The 24,590-nt window shown below is 47.2% G+C and overlaps 1 protein-coding gene across 4 annotated transcripts in view; it reads left to right on the top strand.

Annotated features, from left to right (window-relative positions):
• Positions 1-575: 575 nt before the first annotated feature.
• HNF1B (HNF1 homeobox B) overlaps positions 576-24,590 on the top strand; it is a gene marked incomplete at both ends in the record, with an annotated part of 51,435 nt that continues 27,420 nt past the window's right edge. For 2 of the 4 annotated variants that reach the window (XM_080923407.1, XM_080923408.1), the window contains 4 exons: positions 576-919; positions 5,491-5,690; positions 10,382-10,646; positions 12,324-12,559. In XM_080923407.1, the coding sequence (XP_080779533.1) occupies positions 576-919; positions 5,491-5,690; positions 10,382-10,646; positions 12,324-12,559 (1,045 nt within the window). The remainder of the gene's footprint in view (positions 920-5,490; positions 5,691-10,381; positions 10,647-12,323; positions 12,560-24,590) is intronic. The other 2 variants (XM_080923409.1, XM_080923410.1) reach the window with 1 other exon arrangement.

A 24,590-nucleotide genomic window follows, 5' to 3' on the forward strand; every position in this document is an offset into this window, starting at 1 on the left:
TTTTCCAAGGCACCCCAACTTTCTCCAGCTCTCTCACCTGAACCCCAGCAGCGCAGTTTCTTCTTTCGGGACTAAAGCCGAACCCGTCGCCAATGGAAAGCCCCCCACCCCCACCCAGACTTAGCTGCAAGCCACTTGCTTTACAAGTCCAAAGGTCACCTAAAGTTTGGCTGATAAACAGAATCAGTAGAGAAGATTTTGAGCCCCCCTGCGCGAGTACAATGGGCTCTGGCAAGTCCCAATCCCGCCCAAGTCTCTGGCTCCGTTGGACTGTCCCTAGGCTCTCCCACTTTCTCGGTTTTCCCCCCTCCCCACCACCATTTGCATCTTGCCGAAAGCCGAGCCCTTCCCACTAATTTGCATATCTTATATGGCCTAATGGTGGCGATCATGGCAAGTTAGAAGTTTTCTGACTCCTCTCGGAGGAGTCTCCGGGACCCCAGAGAGTAACAGGTGTCTGAAAGCTAAAGGGTGGAGGGGTTCCAAGACTTGGGGTTCTCTTGTAAAACTCCCCTCCACCCTCCTCTCTCACACCCACCCATCCCCTCAAGTCCTTCTTTTTCCGTCCTTGGAAAATGGTGTCCAAGCTCACGTCGCTCCAGCAAGAACTCCTGAGTGCCCTGCTGAGCTCCGGAGTCACCAAGGAAGTGCTGATCCAGGCCTTGGAGGAATTACTGCCGTCCCCGAATTTCGGGGTGAAGCTGGAGACACTGCCCCTGTCCCCCGGGAGCGGGGCGGATCTCGACACCAAGCCGGTTTTCCATACTCTCACCAATGGCCACGCCAAGGGCCGCTTGTCTGGGGACGAGGGCTCAGAGGACGGCGACGACTATGACACTCCTCCTATCCTCAAAGAGCTCCAGGCGCTCAACACGGAGGAGGCCGCGGAGCAGCGGGCCGAGGTGGACCGGATGCTCAGGTAGGCGAGAGAGAGAGGTACGCGCCGGAGCCCGCGCAGTCTCTGGAGTCCCCGACCCCGCGCCGGAGGCATGCGGTGCAGACTGCTGTCCCGCAAGCCCCCTTTCCACGGGAAAAATATCCCGGGGGCGCTCCGCTTTTCTGCTAACAATTGAACCTGGCCCTCCACCGGGCGACCTAGAACCTTGAGGCTTCATCTGCCTCCACCTATGCGGGCACCCTGAACCCAGGCACCTTGTTGGTGGTACCCAGGCACAAGAACCGAAGGTGCGGAGCCTTAGGTCACATGACCAGAGGGGCAGGTGGGTGCAGCGAAACAGCTGCAATTCCCCCAAGGACCCATCAAATTCCCCAAACCCCCAAGCCACGCATTTCTCCCAGAGAACTGCAGCTCTTTGCAGAGGGTCCCCGCAGCATCCGAGGCCGAGGCCTGGGAAGCAAGTTCTCTGGTTGGGTCCTTGCAGCGCCGGTGTGAGCTCCAGATTTAGAATTATAAAGTGGAAAGTTTGGAGTGGGGTCACCAGTGCCGGGCAGAAGAAACCACGAACGAAAGGGAGAGTAGGTGGGGTACGTGCTCCTAAGACCACCATCCTCTTTTGCAGAGGTGGGCGTGTACGCGTCTTGCTAGCGACACCCCAGCGGTCCTGGGGGAACCCAGGCTGCCTGGCGGCCTCTCGGGTGGCTGGGATCACTTGCAGGTCCTCTCGCCTGGGCCTACGCTTTGACAGCTAGTTACTAATTATCCAAGGAGCTAAGCGGCTCCCTTAGACTACACGTCGCTCCGGGGCCACTTGGCTTCAGAAAGGAGCCCCCTCGCGTGGCCTCTGACTCTTAAGCCCTGCGGCTTCAAAGTTTCAGAGTTCCGGAGTGACTGAGGCGGCTTCAGCGGCTCGGCTTCCTCTCCCGCGGCGCGCGTTTGGGGTGGGATATGACCTTGCATTTGAATTTGCGCTTTGGAAACCCGGCCGCTTGCCCTCTAGCTAAGGCAATCTGGAGGACTTCTAAAAAATTTTTTTTAACCCCCTAAAATGTTTTTGCTTTAATTCAGAAGTTTGGGTTTCTTCCGTTGCTGTTTCTCCATGAGGCAAGGATTTCTCTTTGGCTGGGTTTAGGGGCCTGGACGGTGTCAGGCATAAAGGGTACAGACTGGGGTACGGAGCCCCTCGGAAGGTCTGGGACTGCAAGTTGGCAGGAAAGTTGTCCTGGGGCCTGGCTCAGAAACCCGGCACCCCGTTGCCAGTCCCCTGGGGCCTAGGTCTTTTCTCTGGAGAGCCACCGTCTTGCTCACCTCCAAGCCTACTTAGGGAAGCCTGGGAGGCCTGGGGCTCCTCTCCATCGTGGTCCCCACGCCGGGCTGGACACAGCGGAGATGTAACATAAACTTCAGCACGTGGAGTTGGGGTATTATTAATTTATTCCTATAAATCATCAACAGAAAGTACACAAAGAACGTGATTAGGTTGAAAAGAGAGGCGGGTTATTCATTGGTGAAGTTGTAAACTCGGCTTAGAAAGGGAAGGAAATCAAAACGCAGGAGGGGGTGCTCTCAGGGCACACGCACGGAGCTACGAGGAGCGCCCCAAGGTCCCCCGCGCTGCTCCGGGCAGCCGACACCCGCAGAGCTCTGAGGGCGGGCGCAGAGCCTGTCTGAGTCAGGGGTCTTAGGACCTGGGCCTTCTTCCCACCCCCAAGCCACAGGGAGAAGAAGGAGAGGAGCCCAGACTGTAGCTGGGGTGAGGACCCAGGACACACCCTGAAGCTTTGTCCCGTCCGCAAGCTGGTGCCGCTTTCCCTCCCCTGGGCCTGGAGCGTCCGACTTTATTAAAGTAATTTTTCAAGAAATTGCTAGCGGCTCTCAGGTCACCGCACAGCCGACTGCAGGCTACCAGGCACTCTCTTTTGTTTTTCTCTTCCCGCTCCACCCCCTTGTTCCCCTGTAAGTCCGAAAGAAAAGAAAGGTGTGCGGGGGGAGGAGGGTCACTCGGTGGCCTGCCTGGTCGCCTTCACCCGGGCTGGAAGAGCCTGGTCCGAGAGGAAGGTTGCAAAATGCGGTGTCCAGTGCTCCCCGGCTGTGGCCCGGAGGCTGGTGTGCCCCAGGGGTTTAGGAGACCCGTGGACCACCTAGAGACCAAGGCCTCTGGTTCCCGCGCGCGAGCTGGGGCCCAGGGATTCTCTGCTCCGGGGCAGCAAAGTCACCTTTGAGGAAGGAGCGGACCGGACATTGAGGCCGCTGTGGGTTTGCATTTGACACCTGCGCCGACCCTACAAAGGCCGAGCGCTTCTTGCCACCGCGAGTTTATCCTAGCGAGGAAACTGTGTTTCCTAATAGCTCCTTACCTGGGCCTCAGAGCTCTCCCCTCGGGAATACGCACAACATTCTGAGATCCCAGACGTTTTTTAGTTTGTTGGGGGTTTTTGTTTGTTTGTTTGTTTGTTTTATTTTTTGTTTTGTTTTGTTTTGTTTTTTTAAGGTGTAACCACGCCACCTTTCCCCCAATTCAAATCTTTTAATTCCGGGCCTTAAGGTTTTGTCTCAGTGGTTTTTTTGTTTTGTTTTGTTTTGCTTTTCTTTTTCTTAACCATCTTGCAGTTAATTCCCCTTTTCACGGAACCACGCACACTTAGAACACACTATTACGCTGGGTTTCTTTTTTTAGGCACGTAGAATAACCGGTAAAGAAGCTAAACAAAGGGAAAATGGCCAAATGATCTGTTAAACTGATACAGTATTAACCTTTAAAACGCAAATACGGATTTCTCTAACCTTTGAAGCTATTGTTCGTATCTGTTAAAAATGTTTTTTTTCCACTCTTAAAAACGTCTGTGGAAATGTTAACCAACAATGAGCTTTTTAGGCGATCGCTGCTATCTGCGTGGTTATGTCTAAAATGTTGATCGCCTGTTTTTCTCCTGCTCGGGATGAGTTTTCCAGGTCTGATACTGGAGCGCATTTCTTCTGCTTTTGTTGTAACTATTTCATTATGTTGTTTTACTTTCTGGGCCTTTATAAATGCTTGAGAAAATCGTTGATTTATGTATAAATAATGTGAACGTTTACAATTTTCTCAAAAACATCTCATTCAAAGCCTGGCTTTCTCACGAATCCGATAGCCAAGGCTTTCTGAATAGTCACAATTCAAATGCCTATAAAATATTTCCCTTGATTGCTGGAGATTTTAAACACGTTAAACAAAATAATTGATTTTTCAGGCATCATTGAAAAATAATTGTTTTACCGCTGTATCTAATTTGGCCTCAGCTTTAACACCACATTTTATTGTTTTATCTGAACCCATTTTTCTCTTTGCTTTTTGATGTCTTGTTAAGTTAATATATTATATATACTATTTATCAACATGTAGTGAAGAATTGTTTCTATGGCTGCGTTAAATAAATCATACGACTACTTGTATTGTTCCTATAATACTTTTGATTTGTGCTGTGCATTATGAGACTTAGTCTCTTAGGACTCTAAGAGGCTTTCTTAGTCTCTTAATTTCAATGACAGTTCTCATTCTAAGTCACCTATTTAACAAGCCAGAAAAAGTAAGAGTAACGTTAAAAATGAGTTTTTTGTTTGTTTGTTTTTTGTTTTTTTTTTTTTAAGCCACCCTCCTGTTTATTTATAATGCAAGTTGTGCCTGCATTTGTGAGGAAGAGAAGCAGGTTTATTCTCAGCCCAAACATGAAATCCAGGAGAACTATGACCTCCCAGTGGCCTTCCTATATCCTATCCCTATATCAGAGGGATGAAATCATACAGGCAAACAGAGTATTGGGGACCATTAACGTCTTACTCACAATATGGAAATGCGTTTTATTATGGAGGCAGGGCTATGAATAATTAAAAAAAAAAATACCTGCTTTGTACGTGTCCTGTTCAACTCCAGGACAGCTTATTTGAGAACTCTTTTCTAAAACTCCAAAAACAATGTTCTATCTCACCACAAAAGGAATCACAATTATACACCTGCTTATGAAATATTTCAGTCTGATTGCTGGAGGTTTCTAGACACACCAAACAAAAATAGTTTTATTTACTATACAGGCAGTCTTTAGAAGACTGTTGCTTTTGTTCCCGGAAGTGTGCACACAGACCTGTTTTGACCGACTGGACCTCCTTTTCAGAAGGAGAATAATGTTGGAGAGGTTTGGACTAAAACTTTTTAAACTGCTCTGGTTCCCTGTAGGATCATCTCAGCCAACTTGGGCTCCAGGTATCTTGCACTCTCTGGTGTATGGGACTCTTTGTCTTTTAGTCTCTTAAAACCCACGGACAGCAGAACAAAGCAAGAGCATTTTCGTCCACAGCCTAGGAATGGTCTGGAGAGTGGGGAGTTGGGGTAGGCTTAACGATGAGCCTGTCTCAGAAGGAAAAGCTCTATCTTGCAGCTATTTGGTGGGAGGCACCTACTCCTCTAATTTAGTTTGCTTTTATCCCTCTACCTCTCTAGTTTTCCAGACCTACCTACTGGTGGGGAACTATGGGAAGTTTTTGCTTCTAGCAGGTGAATACTTTCCCTTGGGCATTTCGCACTCACCAGCATCCTAATGCTCTGGTTCTTTGTCTAGTGAGGACCCGTGGAGGGCTGCCAAAATGATCAAAGGATACATGCAACAGCACAACATCCCCCAGAGGGAGGTGGTTGACGTCACAGGCCTGAACCAATCCCACCTGTCTCAACACCTCAACAAGGGCACCCCCATGAAGACCCAGAAGAGAGCTGCCCTGTACACCTGGTACGTCAGGAAGCAACGGGAAATCCTCAGACGTAAGTGTTTTTTTTAACCTTGCCTCTACTTCAACCTACAGGGACTTTTGCCCTCACTCTGACCTCACAGGCTGCCTTAGTTTCCCCTTCATCAAGAAGGACTGTTAAAGTAGTTGGCAGTTCGAAGAAGTTGGCAGGTAGATCCGGCCTTACAGTTGCTACACAGTGGGTTATCTTGTATCATTTCTCTTTCACACAGCCCCTCCCTACACAGCTAGTCACACTGAAAAGGCTTTCAGCATGTGCAGTACTCTGAGTGTTTTAAGTCCTTCTTTCCAACACTCCTTTGCTTGTCTCTGGTTGACATACGAAGACAGTCTGAGTTTCCAAAGAAGAGATTACATGGTGGTCAACAATATAAATCTTCACGATTGTTATTTTCTTCCCCTTATGGAAAAAGTGTAAATAGCTAAGGTGTCTGTCACCTTATATATAGCTAATTTTATACTTAGCTACAGTATAAATCGCTAACATGGGCAGAACCTGGCCCTGTTCCTTGGACGTGGAGGTGGGGTAGTGGCAGGTGTGGGGCAGTTTAAAGCAGTTGGTCACATTTACCAAGATTAGAATTTGGGTTCAGCTGAGAATTACTCCACCTAGTGAAGACCTCTTTCTGTCTGAGGCAGGACAGTTAAAATGTCTGCACTCGGAACTCTGACGTTGTTGTTTTGTTTTGGACATATTAATTTCAATGAAATGTTATTCGTTCAGAAGAGATTGCTACAGAAAACCAACAAGGGATTCTGAACAAGTTTTGCAACAAGTTGTGTACACAACCCACAGGACCCACACCATCCATCCCCCACACTTTGTGTGTTGTAACACATTATTCCACACACTTTTCATGCAACTTCCAGATTTACCAGATTACCTTTGCAATGCTGCTACCGTGTAAAATCAGAACCCCAAGAATGCCTTCCGTTATAGCAACAGTGGTGTCTGTGGGGGTTAGATACCAAGTGACTGGGGCTGGTTCCCATCACTTCAGAGTTGTTTGTTTGTTTGTTTGGGTTTTTGTGTGTGTGATTGTTGATGTTGCAATCTTAGGGTTTTTTTTTTTTTTTCTTTAGTTGTTCCCCTACTTCCCCCAAACTCACTCTGTAGACTAGGCTAGCTTTGAACTCAGAGATCTGCCTGTGCCTGCCTCCCTAGTACTGAGATTAAACCTCTCTATCCAGTTTATACCTTGGTTTATTTCCATTCTTAACCCAAGGCTTTCTTTTTGTCCCAAGATTCCTTTCACCCAAGCTTGGGTCTTCACACTGAGGGGAGTTTGAACCTTGAGCTGTTTTTATTTGGGGAGATAATATCTTGCTATTACAATGACCTCTTTAGATCCAGCCCATTCTCTAGAACCGTTTTAGCTACCACCATCCCCACCTATTCTCCCCCACCCCTCTGCTGTGAGCCCCTGTGTCTCTGCCTTGAAGCTACCTGACATGAAGCAGCTCTGCAGTTCCTGCATAGCCCAAAAACATTCTCTGGAGACACCATCTGCAAAGGCCAGACAGCTCTGGTGGAAAACTGGCTGAGCAGTCAGAATGGTATTCACTCAGCAACCCCGGGACACACAGGGAGACACAGAAGACACTGGACCATCTAGCAGGATGCAAGTCCCAGGGTCTCAGGATGCTCAAGAAGGGATAATTGACCAAGTGGCTGGCTGGCTACAAGGGACATTTTTGTTCAGTGTTATTATTGGTTGTTACTGGTTTATAGTTACAGGAGACAGAACTTAAGGTCCTATTCCTTCTCCTGTAATTATCACACATATGCCTTCCATGGTCGAAGCACTATGCTAGTCTGTGGGCTACACAGGCTCCCACTCTCCTCAAGGAGTTGAAAAACCCAACTAATTCAAGAGAGCAGCTTTCCAAGCCCTCTAGAAGGCATGCACTGGGCATCAGGGCAGCTGCTATAGCACCTGGGGAAATCCTGGAGGACTTACTAGAGGAGGTAGCATTTGTATCAAATCTTAAGGGATAAAGAAAAGACACACTCGTGGGACAAAAAAAATTGAGAGGTTAAATAAAAGAAAGACCAAATGAACAAGTTGAGTGGAACTAGAAGGAGATGAAAAATAAAATTATATACAAAAATTTCATGAAAAAAAATAAACCAAACTAAGAAATGGCTTGTCTATAAACAGAACCTTCCAATGCCATTTTTTATGAGCATCAAACGTTTTCTGTTCTGTTTAATTTGAAACAAGTGGAGGAGAGTCTGTGATAGTTGGAAGCCCTGTAGGAGTCTAGTTCTTCAGACACTGGGTGTGGCTAGGTCAGGTCCTTCGGGTCTGTAGGTTCTGACTGGACCACAAATGCTCTGGGTTACAGCCTCATATAGGCTGCTGTCTCCCAAAAGAGCAGCTCCTGTACTGTGAGATGCATGCAGCAAAAAGCCTCCTCCACCAAAGTCAGATTCAGGGAGCTTGAGGTTGTTTTGGAGTGGTTCATACGCTAGTGGTTAGGAACACTCTGACAGTCTAGGCGCATCTCATTTTGGATAGGTCACTCAACCACGTTGAGCTTTGGCTTTTCTTTGTCTGCTATTGGGAATAATGTTGGGCTGCGAGAATTAGGTGAAGGGTTAGGTGTAGAGGGTGTTGTGCTGTAGAGATGAACTGTCATCTGTGAAGTCTAATGACACCTGCGGAGTTCAAATAAAAATCTCAAAAGAATCCCAGACATTTGGGGTTATTCTCACTGGCTTTGGCTATTATTCATAGGGGATTCTATAGATGCCTTGCAGGGCCCGCGAGGGTGAACAGGAGGAGGAGGAAGCGGGAGAGGAAGAGGAGATATTAAATAGTCCCCTCCCCACTGAACAGGGGACTTCTGTCTCCACCTGCACCCTCAAGTAACAGCACTTAAAGAGTTGCCTTACTGTACTGTGGGAGGAGTTACCTGACTGTGGGAGGAGTTATCTGACTGTGGGAGAGGTTATCTGACTGTGGGAGAGGTTATCTGACTGTGGGAGGAGTTATCTGACTGTGGGAGGGGTTATCTGTCTGTGGGAGGGGTTATCGGTTTTTTTTTTTTTTGTTTGTTTTGTTTTGTTTTGTTTTTTTACCCACATTGGCCCAGAGAAGCTGGTGACAGTCTGCTTTTACATTTAGCAGAGGCCATTTAGGTTTCTAAGAACACCATGGGCTACCAAGCTACCTTAGGTAGCTTGAGGACCTCCAAATTAAAGGCTCCAGTGACAGTGGCCATCTATCCACCTGGGAGATGATTCTGAATTGGACATTGGCCACTGGTTCAACAAAGCCAGCCATGCCCACAGCTGAGATCTTAAGTTCAGGCTGAGAGGATGCCACCGATTTTTTTCTAATGGGCCAAAATGGAAAGAGAGACCAAGATAGGTCATAAAATCCCATGTATACAGTCTGGAGACACTAGAAAGGGTTTGCAGATGGGGGTTACACGTTAAGTAGTGAGGATCTGTAACCCATTTATCCCAGATATCATTTAAAACGAGTGTCGCATCCAGAGGCATTACTGTAGTGCTCCGGAGGCTGTACCTGGACACGGAAAACAACAGACTGAGATAGGAGAGCACCAAGGTCCAGAACAAGGGTATCAGGGACTAGAAAATGGATTTATGTGTCCTGCACCTCCATGCACCCTGCTCTGTGAAGAATGGGGAAGAAAACAACATAGTTCCAGTCTTAAAGAGGACATCAAACCTCAGTCCAACCATATGAGCTGACATGCTGCCTCTGGGCCAGGCTTCTGTGTGTCCCTTTCATATATATATATACAGACTCTTCTGCCTTTCATACACACACACACACACACACACACACACACACACACACACACATATATATATATATGCTGTATCTGTCTTCAGACACACCAGAAGAGGGCATAAGATCTCATTACAGATGGTTGTAAGACACCATGTGGTTGCTGGGATTTGAACTCAGGACCTCTAGAAGAGTACTCAGTGCTCTTAACCACTGAGCCATCTCTGCAGCCCTTAAAGTCACAGTTTTAAAGGTTTGGGGCTTCCTGGTTTTCAAAGAACCTAACATTAAAATGCAGATGCCCAGAGTAGATGAAGAATGGAGGGCAGGGAGGGCCACACGTGCTCTAAATATGGTAGGTAAGTGTAACTTGTACCTTTGAACAATTTTCCCAACCTGAGACTTGACTGTGCTCACCCCCCTGTCATCAAACTACAAGTATTCAGAGCCAGGGGGTGGTGCACACCTTTAATCTCAACACTCAGGAGGCAAAGACAGGTGGGCCTTTGAGTTCTAGGCCGGTCAGGTCCACCCAGCAAGTTCCCGGACAGCCAGGGACATACAGGAAACCCCATCTCAAAATAAATAACAAGCATTTGGGATTCAGAGTATTGCTTCAATGTCAGAAGGTCACCAAGACAAAGAAAAATAATTAATTTTTTTCAAAACATTGACATGGTGACATCTGTCCAAGAAAGGAAAGGGTGACTTTGCTGGGGGACACAAAACAAGCAGGGAGGGGCCTGTTGTAAGGTGTCCCCCTCTGTATCCCCACATAAAACTGGAGTGAGCTCTAAAGCTTAAGGGAGAGGAATTAAGGTGTCTTTGTCCATTGGTCCACCTGTCTGTCTGTCTAGTGTCTGTCTGTCTGTCTGTCTGCCTGTCTGTCTATAGAGTGAAGGCTACAGGCTCTATCAAGTCTACTCCTTTCTCTTTTCAGAGTTCAACCAGACAGTCCAGAGCTCTGGAAACATGACAGACAAAAGCAGTCAGGATCAGCTGCTGTTTCTCTTTCCAGAGTTCAGTCAACAGAACCAGGGGCCTGGGCAGTCAGAGGACGCCTGCTCTGAGCCCACCAACAAGAAGATGCGCCGCAACCGCTTCAAATGGGGGCCCGCATCCCAGCAAATTTTGTACCAGGCCTACGACCGGCAAAAGAATCCCAGCAAGGAAGAGAGAGAGGCCTTAGTGGAGGAATGTAACAGGTAACGCCAGGAGGCCCTGGAGCAGGAGGGCAAAGGTTCAGCTCCTTGGTCCTATGATGTTGAGAGAGTGACTATCCAGCTAAGTGTGGCTAAATCAGGGCCTCCCAATGCATATTCTGCAGAACCCCAGTTTAATTTACTAGCAAATAGGTTTGAGACTCATCACAAGAGGAATCACAGTGTATTTTAGTATTTTAAAAGCTCTGAGGAAAACTAGAATGATTTCAGAGGGCTAAGGCACTTCCTGCCAAGTCCAGTTGCCTGGGTTCAATCCCTAGGCTTTACATGATAGAGAGAGAGAACTAAAACTTGCAAGTTGTCCTTTAAACTCAGTATATTTGCTATAAAACACACACATACACACACACACACACACACACACACACACACACAAAAGTTCAAAAGAAGAAAAAGACCGGAGAAGCCTTCAACCATGGAATCTCACCTCTGTGAAATACTGAATTGTTATTCCTGTGAGTGCTTATTGTAGGTGAGATACTCTAGAAGTCCTGGCATAAAATATGATGCTGGAGAGATGTTTCCACTCCTCATAGGCAACATCAAACTGTTCCTTAACTCTGGCTTTGCCTAATTGTATCCCCCATGAGACCAGAAAGAATCTGGGGCCTATCACAGGGTTTATAAGACTGCACGGCACACTGGCACACACCTGTAATACTAGAACTCAGGAGGCAGAGGGAGGAGGAGGATCAAGAATTTGAGGTCATCTGGGGTACAGCTGCCTGAGACCTTGTCTCAAGCAAACCACCAAGGAAATTTGGCAGGCAGGTAAGACTTGGTTGGATCTGTTTGATCCTCTGTGCACACTGACTCAATGAACTCCTTTCTGTATCTTAAAAAATACAAAACAAACAAACTACACACACACACACACACACACACACACACACACACTAAAGCAAACACTGGAAGTCCTTGGAGAATCCTTTGTCTGTGTCCTTTCTCCATATTCTTTCATTCTTATATTGACTCTAAAAATCGTTTACTCCGTGCTATGGCAGAAGCCTGTGGAATCCTTGCTAAGTCTCCAAGCTGGGCAACCTTGGCAGTGAAAAGATAAAGCCAGAAGGCCATCTGGGGAAGCAGGCCAGGTTTGGCACAAGGTCTTCGGGTTGAGGAAAGCCTCAACAGCGTGTTGGGTGTGCAAGAACGGAGCTCATGGCGGTCTGCAGATTTCATTGGTGCTTATAACCAGAGATACTCCTCCCCTTCTTAATACCCTGCTCCTCTTTGCTAGTTCTTTGCTCCAGAGCAAAAACGTGGAATCTGGATTCTCTGCACCCTTTTAGGGTGTCAAATCCCCAAAGTCCAGGTGTCTCTCACTGTGCCTGGAAGAGGCTCAGACAGAGCCAGCAAAGGACTCTGCCTTTCGTGTAGCAGTGAAGGAGGAGCCCAGAGGCCAATTGTGGGGCTGTCTCTTGAAACTGCCCATTCTTGGCTTGTCCTCATTTAATAGGAGCCACATAGGGGCTTGTGCTCTGCCTTTCAGGAAACATAGCTTGCTCAGGGCCTACACTAAAGCTTCTGCTGAGCCCTCTCAAATACTGGACAGGCCTCTCCCCGACCGCAACCGACATTCAGGCTATAATTTTTGGGGCTTAGCGCACACAACCCCCGGCCCCCTCATTCACCGTCTCTCCTCTCTGTCCTTTGTAGGGCAGAATGTTTGCAACGAGGGGTCTCCCCATCCAAAGCTCATGGCCTGGGCTCCAACTTGGTCACAGAGGTCCGTGTCTATAACTGGTTTGCAAACCGCCGGAAGGAAGAGGCCTTCAGGCAGAAGCTGGCCATGGACGCCTATAGCTCCAACCAGACGCACAACCTGAACCCCCTGCTCACCCATGGCTCCCCTCACCACCAGCCAAGCTCCTCTCCACCCAACAAGCTGCCAGGTGAGTAGATGCCAGGCTCTCGCTGCCTCGGAACTGGCTGTCGCCGGCCTCGCCAGTCTCGCTGTTCTGTTCACCGCGCTTCAGAGGAGTAAATACTTCGGGATGGTTACACATGCTTTCTTCCCATTGCCAGAACAGGCTCGTGAAAGAGTGTGTGCCTCTGGTCAGGTTTCCTCCCATTTCTTGCTCAGCTGCTTGGCCCTCAAAGGAGCCCTTTGCCCTTTTCTTCTCTATCTTCATTCTCTCTGTGTGGCTGCTGATTCAGCCACACTGATTATCTCCAGAGAAAGCTGCCTTTTGGGAGATGCCAGGTCCAAGCTGCAGGCAGGGAGATCACAGTGATGTATCACTCACCGGTCACTATGACCCCTCTCTGCAAGTCGGGCCATATCCTATCAGCCACTCTCCAGTTTCAGCAGGAATCAAATGGTTGTTAGGGAAAGGCCACTTGGGTGGCAGCCTTGGCTGTGCTGAGCCAGGGTAAAGATGGGGTCCATCATTTGAGATCATCTGAGATGAGGTGACTAAAGAGTTTGTAGCATGTTGGCCTGGATCAGAATGTCTCTGCTATGGGCTTTGAATATGTCAAGATAGATGCCCATATCCTCAGATGAGGAAGGACCCCTATGTGCTAAGTATTGTGCCAGCCATGTCTTCTCCTAAGAAAGCTGGCTCACCAGAAATGAGGAGGTATTTTGGTATCCATGGTTGTTTGGTACCCATGTATACCAAACACAACACGGCTTTCTGATCTGGAGGAAAGCTTGGAGAAGAAAAGCCAGCCATTGTTGTAATCCATAGTCCTCTGAGGTCCCTTCCTCCCTCCCCTGCGAATTTTTTGGTGAGAAAGGCTCAAGAACTGCAAGATGACCCACATGTCATCAGGACAGGGTCTGAGCCAGCAGTTGGGTAATATGCAAACATTGGTTTCAAGCCTGCCATTCATAAGAGGTATGGTCTTTGAGACCTGAAATTGACAGGCACGAAGCCTAGGGCCAGGCTAGGGTTTCTCTGAGTCCTGCCCTGAGAGTAAGGAAGGCTCAGACACCCCAGAAGAAAGGAGGCTTATTCATAAAAGGCAAAGAAGCTGAGGGTGGTGAGGGGAGAAAGTGTTGGTCTGACCTAAGTGTTCCCTAACCCCCTTACAGACATACAAAGCAAGGTTCAGCAGGTAGGTGGCGGATGGCTGGTACTGAGCAGAGCTGGAGATTTTGCCCAGCATGGTGATCCATGGAACTGAATCTGGAAGCTGTGGGGGCGTGGTTGGGGCAAGGAGCATTGTTGAGAAGACAATGGCCTTTGTGCTGGGACCTGTGATCTCCACACCAAAGTCAGGGAGCCTGAAAGCCAAACAAAGGGCCAGCGGCTTTCTGACAAGCTGGGGTTGTGCTGAGGTCACCGCAGGGTCGCTAGTTTAGGCTCTCTGTGCCCTGGCTGGAGCATCAGAGAATGAAGGTGGCAGGGCCAGGTATTAGAAACAGAGCAGAGGCAGGGATGAGGGCCAGAGACAGTCTGAGAAGGGTATGGCCCACTGAAAATGGGATCTCTGAGCTGCTCTGAAACTCTGGATCTTTATAAAATTTAAAAAGGTAGAGGGTGGGGGGATAGAACCCAGAAGAAGGCCTTCAAAGAAAGAGACTGCAGCCCAGAAAGAGATGATTTGTTGAAACTCACATGATGGTGATTAGACATCAGGTCTGCTGATTCTTGCAACACAAACATACATTAGATGCTAACAAAGTCCTGGCAATGTAAATTGGGATGCAGCTCAGTGATGGAGTGTGTGCCTAGCCAGCATGTGAAGAATGAAAAGGAAAATGCTGGGGACACATAGCCCTGCATCCTCAGAATTTATATACTGTAGGGAACACCCAGAAACAGCTGGGCATCAAGGTTATCTCTGGGAGCATCACAAGCTTTTCTAGGGAGAGAGCTCCTACAGCTGTCTCAGGAGGATTCCTATGGGACACTGGATGTTTTCAGTAGCTTTTTAAACCTTCCTTTTCACTCAAAGCCCATCAAGGGACTCATGTGCAGACTGGATTCCCTGGGTGCAATTCTGAACCTCAGTTCTAAGTAGACATGTGATGAGTGTGACTAATTCACATAAGTTCTGGGTTTCTTATGTGTCAAACAGCTGCTGGGTGCGTGCAAAGATTAAAGGGGTGGACATCGTAAATACCACCTTTCCCCACAAACCCCAGTGAGATCCTTCCCATCCTCTTGGTATTAAAGAGGCTAAATGGAGCCAATGGGAACAAGGACAGGCACAACAACCAAACAAAAACTGTTTTCTTTTTAATTCCTCACTCTTCGACATCCTAACAGGCAGAGAGATGCATTCTCATTCTGGGACCGACAAAGAAGTGACCACTGTGCTTTGCAGTGCTAGAATTGGAACCCTAGATGTCCCTCTCATCTGCCAAGATGACTCTTAGGACTGTCTCCGGGGCTAGGCAGACAACATGCTCAAGAAAGGCTTTGGGATACAGAGCCTCACTGTACCATCTCTGTAGTGGGACCTCCTCAGTCCCATGCCAAAAACATCGCTGACTTGGAACCTGAAACTTGGAACCAACACTCAGTGTCAGTGGTTGTCTGTCTGTTTGCCTGTCTGTTTGCCTGTCTGTCTATCTATCTATCTATCTATCTATCTATCTATCTATGCCTTGCTTATTCTCTCTTGCTCTCCATGTACATGTATGTGTATTGGTGTGTGTGTGTGTGTGTGTGTGTGTGTGTGTGTGTGTGTGTGTGTGTGTGTTTGTGTGTGTGTGTGTGGTGTCTAAGCCACAGGGTTAAACATTGCTGCAAGCCACTAAGGAAAAATACAAAGGAAGCTAAGAGAGAAGTAGCAGATTGCTGCCCAATGTCTTTCTTGATGGCTTTGAGGATCCTCTGTATTCATCCCTCTCCTGATATGCCAGAATCACAGACAAACCCTTTGCCTGCTCAGCATTTACATGGGTATGAGGTTCTGAACGCTGGTCCTGTGCTTGTATAGTCCCCAGCCCCTAACACTGCTAATCTCTAAGGCTGAGCTGGGGAGGGACACGACCCCAAGATCTAACCCCCCTGCTCTACATCATTTCTTCTCCAAACTGCATCACCTGAGCCAGGAGGTCTGGCAGCACCAAAAAGAAGACTCTTCCCCAGAGCCCTCTTCCTGGCGAGTTGTACCTCCTTTTTCTATGCAAGCACCCTCCTTCCCAGCCATGCTTACTTGTGCCCCACTTGCCCACGATGACCACAATGTGACCCTGGTCCTGGAATGTCCTACACAATAGGGATGGCAGGAGAAGCACTTTGCCTCTGTCAGCGGCTGGTTGGTTACAAGGTACCCTACAAACACACTCAGCAGAATCAGCTGTTTTCAGCCTTACCCCTCTTTGCCTTTACAATCACACACCAGCATGCAGCCAAGGGTTGTCATGGCTTTGTCCCCCCCCCCCCATGCATGCTTAATTGACAATTAAGCTGGGGCTTTGAACCAGCCTGGCTGCTGCTGATGGGCCTTCATCTTTCCAGTGTGTGTCACAGGGGCACCCTTTGTCTCTTCTTCTCGGGGGCCTAAAGTTACTGTAGCAGGGCTGCAGGCGGCCATTTATCTTCAGACTGGAAGGCCTTTATCTGTTGCCCTCCCTACTCCAGCTCTGGCCAGCAGGAGCTGTCCCTGGTTATAGGGCCCCGTGACAACCCATTCTGGGGCCATTGAGCAGGCCCGGAGTGATGGCCTTTACCTCCATTCTGGAGCTGAATCAAGGAAAAGGCCCCCAAAAGGTCAGAGGGCAGGGCTGTGGCAAGAAAAAGGAGCAGGTTGGAGACTGGTGCTTGTATTGATTGCCTCAGAGGAGGCTGGGGATGGGAGCTGGGCTAGCCTTGGTCCAAGGCTCATATCTGCAGCCTGATCTGGGTGGCCTTGCTCTTTGTACACCTTGATCCAGTCTAAGTCACCTGGCTGCCTCCCCAAGGAGGCAGGGAGGGACATGAGGTTCCCATCAGCCTTTGCTCTCCCACACATGTTCTCACTCTTAAATGATCTTTTCAGAAGGAAATGGGGACTTGTTCTTCAGCAAAGTCAGTGAGTCACAAAAGGGAGAAGACACCTCCCCAGGATAACTTTTAGACCTCTGGGCCACAGCCTAATAGGACATATTGTTTCTGTGGCCTCTGCTTTTCCCTGCCTTTGAATTCTCTCCCTTCCTTTCCCAGCCCAGCAGACTTGGCTTCCTTGACATGTATCAGAACTTGAAAACAGAGTCCTGCCTCCTACTTCTTCCTTAGCATCCTTGGTGGCTGCAGGAATCTAACCTCATAGCTTAAACAAAGCAGATTCATTCCTGGCCCGGGTACAAACGGCCTGTATGAATGCACAAACTATATATTGTACCCAAGGAGACCTCAGACATACCCAGAAGCAAGACACAGACTGAAGATAAAAAATTAGGATATGTTGATGTGGCACTTCCCTGGTACCAGGCCCTGAACTGGTCACCTCTGTACTTTGTCTCACTTTCCCAAGACCTAGAAGGATGGGTGCTGTCAGTATTGATACCCCTTTTGTCAATTAAGGAAGGTAAAGATGTTTAGAATGTGGAGTGATTTACCCAAGTTCACAGAGATAGTCAGCAATGGGACAGGTTTTGAACTGTAATACACTGTCCATCTGTCTTTATTTTGTTCTATACAGACACTAACAACTTTTACGCTTGAGAACTAATACACGCGCACACACACACACACACACACACACACGAGAGAGAGAGAGAGAGAGAGAGAGAGAGAGAGAGAGAGAGAGAGAGAGACAGACAGATAGACAAACTGACTGACTGACTGACTGACAGACAGAGACAGACACACACAGAGAGACAGACAGACAGCTCTCCCCTTTTATGCTGCTGCTCTCATCTGAATGACAGAGCTGAATTAGGGAGAAGACTCAGAACCTAGCTAGTTCACTGTTTCTTCCCCAGCCGCTGCCCCTGAGCAAGGTGAATTCTGTAGAAAGAAATGAAGACCTCTCTTTCCCAAGCCCTTTCCTATCTGTGTGGGGATTTGAACTGCCCTTGCATTGGGCCCTGTCTGGGGCACTTAAAAGCTTTAACAACTTAATGGGGCCTGTGAGACAGGGTAGGCACCTCAGCTCACCTCTGGGAGCTCCACCTCCTCCCTGGGCAGCAGACAAGAGGAGGGGTTTATGAGGCAGCTGTAAAAAATATTCATCTCAGCAGCAAGGGTTCCCAGAGTAAATGAGCCATTCCTATTGTCCCTAAGGAGGAGAAACAAAATTGCCTGGGATCCTGGCTTGCCCTAGTGGTTCAGAGGTGGATTCGGCTCAGTGTTCTACTTCTCAGGGGACTTAATCTGACTGTCATTTTATCTCCTGAATTTGGAGGTCATTTTATCTTGTGAGTACCAACCCATCAACTCCCACTAGATTGAGGAAGACAATCAGGATATTAATGAGATTAAGAGGTCTGCAAGGCATTCTGCTGCCAGCCCCCTAAGGGCCAGCCCTGGGCTGCATACAAAGACACTGGGCAGGGAGGGCTGGTGGGCTTTGGCCTCAGCACAAAGGGACCCCCAGCTGATAACAGACTCCTATCACCTGAGGCAGCCCACTTGCTATGCCTAATCCCTCTGAAGGATGCTTAGGGGATTGAGGACTCCTAGCTACCTTCTGAAGAGGAAGGAAGCTGCCAGGAAACATGGAGTCCAGCCTGCAGTTTATGGGAGAAGTGCTCTTGTAATCTGTTTGTGGAATGTTTGATAGGAAGTAACAGGAACTTGGAGAGAATGAAGCATTAGAAGGGCAGAGAGAAGCACAGGTCTATGCAAAGGGCCTTTGAAGCCACCTGCTTAATAGTCACACAAGAGCTTGCCGTATCCACTTACCCACTTTTCAACAGGAAGTAAAAACATGAATGTGGAAGCAAGAAGAGAAACCTGAGCGCATGTGTGTGTGTCTGTACACACGCAAGTGCTCACATGCACTTGCCTGTGTAGGTGTATGTATGGATATGGATATGTGTGTCTGTGTGTATGTGTATGTATATGTATGTGTGTATCTCTGTGTGTGGTTGTAGGTGTGCATGTACATGTGTGTGCATGTATGTGTGTATATCTACACATATAATACACATACATACAAACTTATATGTGTACATTTTATATATAATATAACATATCTTCACAATAAAGTCAAATAAACCATTCACTCCTAATTATCATCTGGGGCTATTCACAGGGACTATAGAACAGACTCAGTTAATTTTCCACTGAAGAGCCAAAAAGAGAATAAATAGTTCTGACTTTTTAAGCTATAAGGTCTGAGTCACAGCCCTTCAAGCCTGCCTCTGCAACACAAATGCAGCCATAGACTGCATACATGAGTGTGTGGCTGTCTCCCAACACAGCTTTATTTGTAGCTTCTGAGATTTGAATTCATGCCATTTTCATGTATCATGACACATCTTCCCTTCGATTTTTTCCCAACTATATAAAATTAAAAATATAAGAATCAGGGCTAAAGGGATGGCTCAGTGATTAAGAGTGAGACCTGAATTTAATTCCCCCCATTCATATCAAAAAGCACACGACTGCCTATAACCCCAGCTTCAGGGGCACCAACACTTTAGATGGGCACCAACACCTGTGGGCAGGTTCATAAACTTACACACAAAATTAATAACATGTGTATATATAATAAAATATATGTACATATACACACATGCATGTGTCTATATAGCTCTTGATACACCATATAAAAGCAGGCTGCTTAGGTCAGCAAAGCTCTCAATACAGCCCATCCGTATTACGTTCGGCTTTCTAGAGCGTTAAGGAAGGCATCAGTGGGTACTAAAACTTTTCAGGTGAGCCCAATGAGCCTCCATAAATTGAAAACTAACTCTAAAGTGCCCCCAAGTTAAAGTGCATGTTCTTTTCCTGGACATGTGTCAAAATGCACATTCTTGTTAGAGGTCAAGAGGCAGGAGGGGTAGCCTGAGCGTCTGCATTTTGGTGTTGGCAAAGGAGGTGGATAGCTCAGGGGCTTCACTGCCAGTAGTGAGCATTTTGGGCAACTCCATTAATAACTAATCTCCCCGGGCCCTCCAACCTTTCCTTGACTGACAATCCTACTTAATATGTCTTTATAAAGTTCTTCTAAATCCAGTGGGTGTACCACAGACCCACAAGTCATGGAGGAGACCTCAGTCCCAGTCTCACCTTAGTCACTTATTTCTGTGTGATCCTAGACAAGCTTCTGGAATTTGAGCCTCAGTTTCTCAGTGTACAATGAACACACCCACTTGCACAAAAGCTCAAGGAGGAAATGGTATGGTGGTGTCTATGCACACAGGGAAAACACCCAGACGAGGCAGGCTCTCATAAACGATAGCTGTGGTTATTTGGTACTGTGCATTATCTGGAAGAAGGTTTGTTGATGTTATTCGTGTTATTTGTTATGTGGTGAGGGGTCCCCTTAGTTCTCCATCTCTGTTGGAGTCTCGATCAATCTTGATTTTTGGAGAACTTGGGTATTTCCAACTAAATGATCATCTTGGTGCCTGAGGTAGACTCAGCTGGCTTCTTGTCACACAGTGGATGCGAGGCAGTTTCTCATCTTCCCTAGGACTGCTCAGTGCCACCCTCGAGGTGTATTTGGTGCCATGGGCATTAGCACAGTGAGAAGCAGCTGTGGACTGCATGGACTGATGTTGGGATTAGGGCTCAGGACCATCCATCGGAAGGTCAGGGGCAGCAGAATTTCCTGTACCTAGCAACATATTTTTCTCCTTTAATGAAAGTTGGTGTGAGTCCCTCTCTTCTCTGTTTAGGTATGACTAGACCTCCAAAGCTTCCCAATTAGAGGGAGGCTGGTTGCTTTCTTGAAGGAGGGTGCATTTGGGAAGCTTCCTGCCTTTTGTTCTGAGGAAGGGAACTGTGCACAAAAAAAAAAAAAAAAAAAAAAAAAAAAAAAAAAAAAAAAAAAAATTGGACTCTATCTTGTGGTGAGCACAGGAAGCTGACTTTTACCCTGTGCTCTAGACTCAGCAGCCCAACAGCAGCACAGTGTCCACTACAGACTAGCTTCAGCCTAATCGGGGAAGACTTTATCCTTCTAGTACTCCGGGGACATCAAGAGTGAAGTTTCTAGGGTAGCATATGCTAGATGTTGGAAGCACATCTTGGAAATGGGCTTGGTAACTTAATTGCTTTTCCAAGAGGAATCTATGTAATGTGAAATGCTACGAAATTTGCTGTTTACAGATAGCCCCACCCTCACTTAAGACCACACTGACATAGATGTACCTGTAAGCAAGGTGTAGCACTCACAACATAGGTCACTGAATCTGTCACCACCTGGCAGTGTGTTCTCGAATAAGTTCATCAGCTCTGTAGGGGTCCTAATGCATAGATAGGGTTGTCACAAGGCTTTAAAGTAATAACATATACTCCAGTCATCTTTTTGCTTGGCAAGAATAATTCACTTCCCTTGTAGAGCTCCTTGACCCCCAAGGCTTCGGGTCTTGTTGGGTTCTCGATAAAGGTGTGGCTTTGCAGTTTCCATGAACTTTGGTCATCATTTAGAACAACCACAACCATGAAACCGAAGCAGTGGGAAAATCTGGGGTTCTCTGATCTCTTTCCTAGAGCACAACAGAGTCTTCCGGGGAGCTCATTAAACATGGACTCGGTAGCTCCACACACACCTGTAAGATCAAAATTGTTGTTATGTAGATCTAGAGCATTGTGACAAGTGTTCCAAGACACTGGACGCACAACCAGGAGTTGCCTGTCACTCAGCTAGACAGAGCGGGAGAGCCTTCTGGAGGGTTGACAATGATCGAGTGCTTCTATACTCAGCTAGAATAGGAGAGGCAGCTGGAGTTGGGGAGCTCTGAACCCCAGAGGTAGCATTGGACAAGTCATTAAGCTAATTGAGGATTCTGACCATTTGTTACTTAGAGACTATATGTTGTTTCCAGTTGTGAGGCCCCAGCCTCTGCCACTCGTGTACAGAGAGAGGGCTGCCATTGTGGTCCTTTATTGTTAAGCTCATCATCGGTCTCCCTCCCTCTCTTTTTTTTCCTCTCCCTCACTCCATCCCTGTTTCAGGAACTTTGCTGTTAGAAGTCTTCCACCTTTATTAGGGACCATTAGGGCTTTACAACATTGGCAGATTGGGTGGGGCCAGTCACAATAAACAGATTTATACTGGGTATAAACAAGACACCTATAACTGCCAGAGGTTAGCACTTCCGGGGCTTTAGCGTGGCAGTCTGTAGGTCCTTGTCCATGGCAGAACACCTCTTCTTACTTGGCATCTGTTGGACTGTGATGGCCAAGAGGCCTGAATAATACTTGTGCAGTAAGGACGAGAAACTCTCCAAACAACACCTATAGTTTACATAGCGAGCGAGAAGCAAGTTCTTCCTTGATCTCTGGGTATTTTACAGACGGGAGCAGGGATGTGCAGCCTATCTTCTTTGTTATTTAGAATTTTACTCGAGGGATTGCATCCCTTCCTGTTGAAGAAAAACAAAACAAAAGGTCTGCCTTGTTTGCATAGTGAATTGGGGCCTTCAGACACCTGGCTCACTGTGCATGTAGTCAGAGTGATAGGACCCTGAGCTGAGCTGTATCCAAGCCCCTGCTGGATTCTTCACTGTCTCTTCTGCTAGGCCTGGTACCACGGTAGCCACTCTCCTTCATGGAATGATGTATCTGGTTATGAAGAAGTTCCTGACCAAAAACCTTAAGGCCTAAGTGCTCTGCATTGTAGGTTTGTTACTCCATTTTATAGTTAAACTGAACATAACATTCATTTTTTTAGGGCATCTGTAAATGGTATTTGAAGCCCAACTTCTCTTCTCTGGAAACAATGTCCTGATGTACCATCTCTTATCTCAAGTTTACAGTTCATAAATTAGTGGCAACATTAAATTCTCCCAGAAACGTCTCCAAGAGCACATCCTGGTCTTCTCCCTAATGTCCTCCTAGCTTGCTTTCTACTGACTTAGATGGTTCATCTGTTTTAATTGTTTTAGTTAGTATCATGGTCTACCACTTAGACCCTTTTATAATCTCTTTCCAATCAATACTTCTTGGACAAGAAGAGTGTCAGATTGAGTCATTCTGTTTCCACTGAGAGCTAGACTCTGTATGGCTGAGCTGCCAAGAGACAAGAAAATCTGCCAGAGTCTGAGTATCTCTGATGGTGTTCCCCAAACACTCACCTAGTATTCCTTGCAGACTAGAAGCCCGTATTCATCCGCCTGCCAAAGGCTCGGTGTCTGATTCCTGGTGCTCCCTGGAGTGAGCATCTACTCATAAGCTTGCTGGGTGATGAGCAGTGATTTGTCATGATGATGCTGATGATGATAGTGATGATGATGGTGATGATGCTGATGGAGCTGTCCCAGTGATAGTGATGAAGAGGCTGGAGTTTGACCAGACCCCATAGGGAGGCAGCTCTAATATTTGTCAGGCCTCAAAAGATCTTGTCCCTGGGCATCCCCACCCAGTGGGGGAATGGCTTGTGAATAGGTCATAGTGGAAGACCATCTCTTTTCTAAGGCAACTTTATTAGCCCTTCAGTCACAATACAGATGTCTGTTTATAAGTCCTTACTTTGTGTGGACACCCAGCGGCTCAGTCTTCTGATGGCTTTATAGCCTTCCTCACTTTGCCCATCCCACTAGGAATATCACCATTCTCCTTGTCAGCCAAGCCTGGGAGTCTTTGTTTCAGCCATATTACCCCTGCCTGCAAAGGCAGCGCTTAGAAAAGACAAGACCCCAGAAGCCAGAGTGCAGCAGGACACTGTCTGCCCCCACAAGCACTGGACTGACATGTCCAGCAATAACTCTTCTTAGGTTTTTACCTTGGTTCCTTTTCTTTCTTTTTTTTTTACAAAGCATATTTATATTGTTCATGTTGCCACAGTGAATGCCCACCAATAGATCCTTTTCCTTACCTCAAAAGTCAGCCCAGTGGACCACAAACTGGCTTCTAACTTGCTAAGTATAAACTTAGGCATCTCACTTATACATCTACAGAAGCCATGAGTCTTTCTTGCCAAGCAATAAGATGACATGGGATATGTGCCATCATTTTTAAGCCTCACTTTAGAAACAGTCAGCTTATATTAATGAGAGCACTTGCTTTTAAAGAGCTCTGGGACAGATGTTACTATTGGGCAGCAAGACTAGAGAATGACACACACACACAGAGACACTATTTTGGCACAGGATGAGATCTCAAGTGTCCCCCGCACCCATCCATGCCCTTGTCTGATGCCTCCAACATGAAATTGCTCAGACCTGTCAGTAATGTTTCTTCCATTTTGATTGTGTTTTAATATCTTTCCCTCTCTGTCTCCCTCCCCTTCTCTCTCGATACACACACACACACACACACACACACACACACACACACACACAATGCTTCTCATGGAGCCCTCAGTTAAGCTATTCTGTCTTATTGATTCATTCTGCAAATCCTTGGGTACCTGACATAGTCCACGTTCTATATAAAGTGCTGAGGAGGAGGCTGGAGGAGATGCTCAGTGATTAAGAGCGCTGACTGCTGTCCCAGAGGTCATGGTGGCTCATAGCCATCTATTATGGAATCTGATTGCCTCCTTTGATATGCATGAAGACAGAGCACTCATATGCATAAAATAAATAAATCTTTAAAAAGGAGTTGCTGAGGGGACTATAGCCTGCCTCGGGATACATATATTCTCCTGATAGAGGCAGTCAAGAAATAAGGGTGAAAACCTATAAAATTGTTTCAAACTATCTATGGGTCATGAAAAAGTGGCTTATCATATCAGGAGTCCATTTGGGGATTGTAGGGTAGAGGAAAGGGGGTCACAGCTTCAGAATGTCAGACTTGCTAGGTGGCCCCTGGCACGAGGTATGTTAAATCACCTCAGAACTGCTCTCTAGTGTGTCCCATGGGCCTGTAGCCACCGAGAAACCAGTGTAGACGTTCATCTGAATGAGGCCTGCCAGAGTTTTGC

The sequence above is a fragment of the Micromys minutus genome (genome assembly GCF_963924665.1).
Source record: "Micromys minutus genome assembly, chromosome: 10".
NCBI lineage: Eukaryota > Metazoa > Chordata > Mammalia > Rodentia > Muridae > Micromys > Micromys minutus.